Source organism: Cynara cardunculus (assembly GCF_001531365.2).
Source record: "Cynara cardunculus var. scolymus isolate 2C chromosome LG 5, CcrdV1, whole genome shotgun sequence".
In the NCBI taxonomy this organism is placed as follows: domain Eukaryota; kingdom Viridiplantae; phylum Streptophyta; class Magnoliopsida; order Asterales; family Asteraceae; genus Cynara; species Cynara cardunculus.
In genome coordinates, this window is record NC_037532.1 from 10,349,665 (window position 1) to 10,358,908 (window position 9,244).

The 9,244-nt window shown below is 34.8% G+C and overlaps 1 protein-coding gene across 1 annotated transcript; it reads right to left on the reverse strand.

Moving 5' to 3' along the window:
- Positions 1-308: 308 nt before the first annotated feature.
- Positions 309-1,908, reverse strand: LOC112512451 (BAHD acyltransferase DCR). The gene has a single exon (XM_025118421.1). The coding sequence runs from the start codon at positions 1,840-1,842 to the stop codon at positions 436-438; it is 1,407 nt and encodes a 468-aa protein (XP_024974189.1). The 5' UTR covers positions 1,843-1,908; the 3' UTR covers positions 309-435.
- Between the last annotated feature and the right edge of the window lie 7,336 nt (positions 1,909-9,244).

A 9,244-nucleotide genomic window follows, 5' to 3' on the forward strand; every position in this document is an offset into this window, starting at 1 on the left:
GATCAAAATTTTTGAAGGATATGATGGGTTAACAAAGTTAACATCAATGACTTGGTTAACAAAAGAACAAGCCCCTATATAGATACATGAGAATTATGAATAGGTTGAGAACCGATAACCATATGATGTTTATGTTCTGAAACAATGCTTATGAAAATAAAGTGTTGTTTTAAAATATGTTTTTTCGTTTCATGCTGTGGAAGAATACTGTACATTCACATGTACTGTTTCACAATGCGAAACAACAAACGATTAGCGGTTCTTGACGTTCTCATTTAATTTACAGTTCTGATCATAGAAAAACCAAGTTCGAGTACTAACAAAATTCAATCACTCGTTTGTAATCGTTATTATTTCAAATATTTATACAACAATATGCTAGAGAAATCAATCGACAACAAAATGTATGATGGAATCCATTAAAGAAAACAACCTTTAGGACACGTATTGCATAAATTCTTGGTCATGTTCAAGAGCGGCCATGGTTTCGGGAGCCAAAACCACCTCAAGATCAATACTGCCGTCACCATCCCTTCCCGGAAATGCCGAAATCTTACCATCGAATTTATTCGCCTTGCCGCTGCGAACCGCCAACGGCCGTCCCCACCCGAAATCATTGTTATACATCGGGAACCTAGGAGAGCTACCCATGGTGATCATCGCACCATCAAAATTCCCCAATGGAAATAGTTTCGGATTGCTTTCCCAATCCTTCACACCCCGGCGCACAATAGCGTTATCATGCGCCACTACATTCTGGTGGAGCTGATTGGCTGCCCACGACAAATCATGTGACAGCAGGTCCGCAACGGAAGCAACGGTCGGGATGCTCTGGATCAAGTTACCAAAATAGTGGGGGTCCACCTTAGGGTCTATCCTGTGTCTGCAGTTCACCGCCATCCTGAATGTTGTCGTTTTCGTTTCTGGAAATTTACGCGCGCGCGTGACGGCACGCCATAGTTGGGCACTCAAGGACTGGAAGGACGAAATTTCGCTTTTGGGCTTTAACGCGCCGTTAAGCTTTCCGTTAACGTCGTTACTTGCCTTCCCGTAAATCTCTGATTCATTCGAATCCGAATTTTGGGGATTCCATATCTGATTATTCGCTCTGAATTTCATCTTCAAAATTGCTTCTCTGGTAAAATGGATGATTCTCTCCCGTACCGGTTCGTCGCCGGAGAACGTCGCGGAAGGCCCACCGGCGGGAAGCGGGAGGACTACGGGAGAAATAAAAACATTTTCCCGGCTGAAGTCCGGTGAATTCGTTACTTTCTTGGCTCCCTTGGAGATCTCAGCAAACGTATTGAAAAAGTTCCAGAACGACGTTCCGTCGACCACCGCGTGATTGACGGTGCACCCAATAAAAACCCCATCGCCAAGCTCTGTCACTTGCACGGCGGCGATGGGTTGGTGGTGTCCGGCGTAACTCAACGTTTTATCGAAGGCGAAGAACGTCTTAAAGCATGGGTGAACATCGCAATTGGGGAGTAGAATTTGATCGGTGAAATGGTGGGTTGCAGTGGCATGGATGAATTCCACCCCGGAATCGTTGCAGAGGATGTGGACATGGCCTTGGGGGTCGGTGGAGAGGCGGCCGGCGATGGCGGAGAAGTGGGAAAGGGTTTTAGAGAGGGAGAGTTTGAGGAGGGAAATGAGGTGGTTAAAAGGCATGGGAGGTTGGGATAGCAAAACACCCTTTTGGATGTATTGGCAAGAGAGCATGGGGAGATCAGAAACCGAGAGCTTCAAGGATTTGGTTATGGAGTTTTTGGCTGGATAAACTGTGCATTTGGAGATTATAGCAACTGAACCAGAAGAAGAAGATGATGATGATGAAGGCATAGTTCTGTTTCTTAGTTTCAGTGTTGACTGTTGAGTCAGAGGAGGAATAAAATGGAGTTGCAGTCTGTGTGGAAGAAAGAGGTTGGATATGATTTGGTATTTATAGAATCCAAACCCTGTGTAGATCTGTCTGCTCCTATGACAACTCCTTTTTTTTACACGTTATGGTTATCAACTCCACAAATTTATAATTACAATAAATTTTTACAACTAAATAAAAACCTATTTTTTTTATTAATCTGGATATCCAATCCGCTATGCAAGCCGATTAATCCCAGAACGACCATCTGTTTTGCAGATAGTCCGAAGTCACCGTATTTGAACCTCCGTGGCTACAAAAACATTTTTATTCCTCCTTAGATTCGAACTTGAGATCTTCTGGTACTTTTGATCTTTGGAGTCAAGATTAAACCAATCAGACACCACCTTTGTGGTTTCAAAACCTTGAAAGATCAAATGATTTTGATTTTTATCATGTTATATTAAAGTTAAGGGTATAGTACCATGTTTGCTTTTCATATAACGACTATCAACCAATTATAATTGGTATGTAAAATTTTATACCATGTACCAACCAATAATACTTAACCGGTAAGATTAAACGACACGCACTATAAAAATATTGGTGAGTACCAACATATCTTAAAAAAGATTTTTACACATGCCTAATATCTATTCCCATTAGGCATCATCTTACCACTTGTTTTGAATGCCATGTTTATTGGAAGACAAAAGTGAACATTTACATGGTTCCATCATCAAATAGTATGTTAATTAATTGAGTAAAGAATATGATATATATATATATATATATATATAAATGGAGACTAGGAATGTTTTGTTTGAGGTGGGGGAGTGGGTGCTTTAGGTTCATGAACCTTGGTAGGCAGGTTCCATGGTTGGTTTTGATATCAACAACCTTATATGTATGCTAAACTACTACATCTTATTATAAATTATCCACATTTGTTGTGTGTATAAAAAGGGGAAAATGACAAATAATAAGCATGACCTGACTTCAATTACCAGATCAAACATTAAGGGGTCATTTACTAAAATGTTTACTTGCTAAGCACTTGCTATTAAAAGTCAATATCACTATCAAACAGAGGAACTTTTCCGGCGATTATATTCGCCGGAAATATATATTACCGACAGATATGGCCGCCGGAAAAGTTGGCGCCGGTGATTAATTTACCGACGAGTTTATCGGCGGATTCCGGCCGCCGGAAACAATTCGCCGGTTTAATTAATTAAAAATTTAAGGATTTTTTTAAATTGATTTAATTTACTGTAGGAAATTTCCGCCGGAAATCCGTCGGTAATATTTTTCACTAGAAAAACGAATTTAATAAAATTATTTTTTTAAAAACTTTTTTAAATATTATCAGCGGAAATATCCGTCGGAAATCCGCCAAAAATAATAAATACATTTATTTATTTTTTAAATATTACTCGGAACTATAATTAAAATATTAGTTTCAGAATATTGTTACAATAAATATTTAAAACCTGTAAATCTATAAAATATTGAAAAAACTAAAAAGATGAAATGCAACCAAATATCATACGTTAAACTAAACAATTGTTACAAACAAACTAAATTGTTCCAAATAAACAAAGGATATTCAATTCGGTGGCGGTGAGAATTGTTGTGATTGACGGAGTTGGTTAACTAAAGCAATCATATATTGAATTTGTTTTTCTTGTCGCTCCTCCACCATCCGTCGGCACTGATTTTCTTCTTCTAAATCCATAATCTTGGAAGTTAAGGCTTCAATTTTCTATAAAATAAATAAAACGTTATAATATTATATGAATTATAAACTAAGTCGATAAACATCATCAATAGAAAAGAAACAAATACCCGATTATCTGAAGACGATGAACCACCTTCTGTGTAGTTCCCAGTCAAGACCCAATTGGGATCTTGGTTGTACTCAAACCCAAATAGACGGTCTTTCTTGCTTCCCCTAACCGTATGCTCCCACAACTCTTTATCAACTAAGGGATAGATGAAGGGATCATCCCCGTATCTTTGGGTGAGATCCGTTGAATAGTCATCATATATATGGTTTAAAAAGGATTGCAAGTCAATTTTAGCATGACAGTTGTAAATGGGACGTATGCAACAATTTACCTAGAAAACACTTTACCCGGGTAAGAGTCGTCACCCTCACTTACCGTGTAAGACTCTCCATCTTTATCACTGCTCTTACCGGGTAATTTTTTTGACTTTTGCCATATTCATCCAGTAAATACTTACCAGGTAAATGTTTAGTAAACGACCCCTAACTCAACACTCATCTATTACAATTTTTATATGAAACGTTTAATCAATGTATTGTTTCATATTATGGAATTAACACCATATTGTTTCACATTAGTATTGTTTGACATTAGTATCATTTTGTTAATTCATGCCGTGAAACATCACTTTGCATTTTATGTTAGTGTTTTACGTCAACGATGTTGTCTTGTCTCACATGATGAAACATTATTGTTTCTCATTGTGAAATGACACTGTGTTCTTTCCCAATTTGAAACAACAGACTTTAGTGATAAACTCATGTGTTATTTCATACTATGAAACAACAATACATTTTTTACATTAACTGCATTGTGTCGTTTCACATTGTGAAAGAAAACTATAATATTTATCCATGTGTCGTTTCACATTATGAAACAACACTTCAATTTGTACCCATATGTTATTTCACACGGTTAAATAACAATTCTACCACTTTTTCAACAATTTCTTTAAATAAAAAAGTTGTCAAGAAAAAAATAACATGATTACAACATATATAATACTTCAAATTAATTACACAAACCCATCTTATATTTTCTTCATTACCAACAATAATAAAAAAACAAATAAATTCTATGGACTTTTACTATATTTTTAAACCAACAAGTTAAAAAATACGTGTTCGATAAGTCGTTTCTAGTCCAATTATTGAATATCAACCACTTTGACGTATTCAATAATGCACGTTACAATCTGCATAACCCAACGCCACTTTCTTTTGTCCAGAACGATTACGTCAAAGCAATGAAATCAAGTTTCTTTCACCATCTTTGCAAGTTTTTGATCCAATATCGCGACAACAAAAGGAACATGATTGTAGTTAGTAGTTACGCATGTTGGTTAAGAATCCTATAAATGGTTTTCTTGGTTAGATTCTTAATCATTTGAAGATTCTTTGAAAAACTATGATATTCTGGTATGAGGTAGTTTAGAAATTTAATGGAATTGGTCTTGTGAACCCCATTTCTTCTTAAATCATTAAGCACACCATTGAATCTACTATATGTATCAAATAGCAATTCATATTCCTTGGACTTAAAACCTTCATAGGAACCTAACACATGAATTGAGCTTGTTTGGTAGTGCCTTCTGCCCTCCTTGCATATGAGCCTCTCCTTCATCCCCACATCTCTTTAGCTAATTTTAAGCTATCAACTCTGTTATGATGATTTCATTAGGTAGTGCCATGGTCAGTACAGTTAATGCTCTTTTCTTTTCTTCAACAGTTTACAATTAATTTAATATCTTTTGTAATTCTAGATGCTCGAATCTCTGGAGTATCATCTGTTCTTGGAACTGTGGGGATTTCAATATAAACTTCAAATGGTCCATCATTGATATATTTCATTAAATCCTCATCAATATTGTCCAAGAATTATATCGTACGGTTTCTCCACTATTCACATTCACCAAAAATAAAGCAGGGGGTTTGGTTTCAGACCCAATGCTTACATATTCCTTCGACATCTTGAGATTAGTAAAATAGCGATCAATCCAACCGAATTTGAGAAATTCAAAGAAAAATTGATCAAGAAACTAATCAATCTGAAAATTAAAACGAACTCATTGTGAATTGATCAACTGCGATCAAGCTCTGAATCAAAATTCTTCAAGAACAATAATCTTCACATAACGAATCAAGATTTTGAATTCTGCCGCAAAAATCCTATTCAATTTGCGGTTGTGTGCTCTGATACCAATTGTTAATTCCCAAAGATTCTGATCTTTTCTATTATAGAATGTAGATTAGATTCAATCATTGAAATATGAACAAGATAGATTGGATCAAGAAAGTTTGCATGTCATTGATCATAATTAATAGTTTGAGTACAAGAGAGAGAATCACAAAAGATCGTGCAAAGGATTACAAGTTGAAGTTCGTACTAAGAGACTGTCAACCAGTCAATTTACTAAAAACTATAAAATTCCATATTAAATACAAACATTAAAGGGAAAGTGACTGGACTCATTGAAGTTACAGTTGGTGTAGGAACTGGAAGTTACAGTTTGTATGGGAACTGGTATAACAACAAAATTAGCTTTGTAGGTTGCCTAGACTGTATAAACGTCCTAATATAATACTTTATAAAACTTAAGTTTATAAGACCAAACACGTCCAATTTAAAGACGTTACAATAGGTTTATATGATGTTTTATGTGTTTTAACAAGTGTTTTAGAACGCTTTTAAAAATAAAATGTCATATTAGCTATTGTATATGACACTTTTGAGAAGTGTCCTATAAACTCATCTTTTTATAGGACACTTTGAAAAGTGTCATGTAAAATCATCTTATTATAAGTAACCTGTGTTTATAGGACCTTTATCAAAAGCGTCCTAAAAAATTTGTTAAAAAGTCTAAAAGCTTCCTGTAAACCCTATTGTAACACTTTTAGATAACACGTTTTTTGGTTTCAACCGATAAAATTAATCCCTATAAAATATTTTATTAGGTAACTTAGACATTTTAAGCATCCTACAAGAAACTGCACTTTTATTGCCGGTTTGGGAAGTCTGTCGGTAAAAGTAACTTTTAAGTAACTTTTGTCGACAACTTAGACGAAAGCCTTGGGTAAAAGTTTAACTTTTTGCTGAAGGGAAATACCACCTGCAAAGATGCACTTTTGCCGACAAATTTCGTATAAGCCGCCGCCAAAAATTATTTTTACCGAGGGATTTCTCAATCCGTTGGCAAAAGCATCTTTAAAAATTTAAATGACATTTTCACTAACTCGTCGGTAAAAAGGTTGACCGAAAAATACAATTAACTGTTATGGACGGGTTACTATGTCGGCAAAAACTTGACCAAAAGATTCAAACTTAACCTTCACAAACGAATTTTGTGTCGGTAACAAGTTATACGTACAAATTAAAAAAAAAAACTTTTGCCTGCAGATTTTTGGGCCGATAAATATTTGATCAAAAAGTCAAAGAGAACTTTTCCTTACTGAAAAAATTACGCCGACAAAAGTATTTAGTCGTCAGGAAAATAAAGAATTTTATACGATTACTTGAGAGACGTTAATTTTTGCCGACGATTTTAGTTTCTACCGATGACTATCTTTCACCGGCACACTTATCCTTACCAACGGTCCATGTTAGCCGGAAAAAAACCCGTGTAGAGACCGACTTTTCGCATAAACTTTTGAGACTTTTGTCGGCAACATTTTCCTTTGACAAAAGTAGTTATTTTTGTGGTGTATAAAACCAATTCTGCTGTAGTATGGATTCCCAACTCGGTCGATTGGTTAGCCCACCTAAGATATTAAAAAAAAATCCTTGATCGTTTTGATCCTCTAGTGACTTATTTGGGAGCTTTTATAGTAAATGATATATATATATATATATATAGAATTGTGATGGCACTAGCTATTTGGCAATTGCTGAATGGTTTGGTGTAAAATGATTAAGTGGTCAGAATGATTAAGAGGCTCTCATGATATAATGCAAAATGAAATATAATTGTTTGGTAATTGTATACAATGAAATTAGGTCTCTTATTGGTTAAGGGAGATCCATGATACAAAATCATTCAGATGATTTTAGAACAATTAAGAGACAGACTTTTTTTTTTTGCCAAACAAATTTACCTTTTAATGATTCAGATGTTGCCTCTTAATAGAACTATTAAGAGGTAAACAAACAACCTCTAATCTCTTAACCCAACCACCTAACCGACAGCTATATCACTACAACAAAATTGAGTTATAAAACGTAAAACATGTCGAGTATCCTAATAGACAAAATTATATCATGATCAAACAATAAAACGTCATCTTTACAAGTATTACAATGAGTTTATAGGATAGTTTTAAGTACACTTTTGAAATGATAAGTCAAACTGATTTTTTTATGATATTGTTTCAAAACATGTAATATAAAAACACGTGTCCAATAAAAGATGTATCCTCATAGCGGTCCTATAAAATACCTAATACAACATTTTATATTAACCATGTCCTAAAAAACTTGTTAAGATGTCTAAAAACGTTCTATAAACGTCTTATTATTTTATCTATAAATTAAAATCCTATAAAACAGTCTAACAAGACACTTAGACATTCTTAATACCATATATCATAATGGAAGCAGACATATCACATTTGAGCAGTGCAGCTGATTTTAATATCCAGGAGCAGTAGATAAGTAAATGACTCACATGCCACCCGTAACAAGAGTTGGCACTATCTAAATTCTTATGGTCAACTAAATGAATACTGTTGTTAGTGGAGAAAGGTGGCATGCCTGTTTTTGATATTTCATGGGAAAACTCTAAACTATTCATATGTGAATGAGAGGTCTAGAAGTTGGCACGTTTCTAGCTAGGAAAGAAACTGATCATGAAAAGTTCTTTAAATTATTTGTATTTTGAATTCTGACTAACGAATTAAACTAGTTGTGGAAATAAGCTACATAAAATCATCGTTTTGAACATGTAAGACTAGTCAATCAGAACGGTATCGTATGTAATAATTTATTAGGTAAGCGTTAATGGAGTAAGAATCGTCACTTTTACTTATAAGGGTAAGAATATCGATACTTGTTATCGCTCTTACCGAATAAGATTCTAGGTCTTTACCATGTACGTCTGGTCCGGTAAGCACTCAGCGGAGAAACATTTGACAAACAACCACTAAAGTAAATTGATGTGGAAGCATACATGATATCCGACTCAGAGTCAGAGAAAACAGTCAAATTATCATCATTGTTGACATCACAAAGTATTAATGTGTTCAAACCTACAAAACCAACAAATGAATGGTTTTTTGAAGCCAATAACGATTTGGATGTCACTACCAGGGCATGTATGTTATACCATTTTAGTTTTCTCGATTTTTAGTTTCGATTTTGCTCCCCTGATAATTTCCGTTGGTTTTAGAGTTGTTTGTCGATAGGAGCATTATGAAGTTCTGTCTTTGCTCTAATTTTTTTGATTGCTAGTTTTATATTGAAGATCTAACATGAGCCATAGTTTATCCATCGTTTTTCGGTGGATTTTTAATTGAAAAATAGAAAAACAATAAATCATACAGACCACTTTTCGCTATGGATGTACTACAGACTCTTTGATTGCTAATAGTAGAGTTGCGCG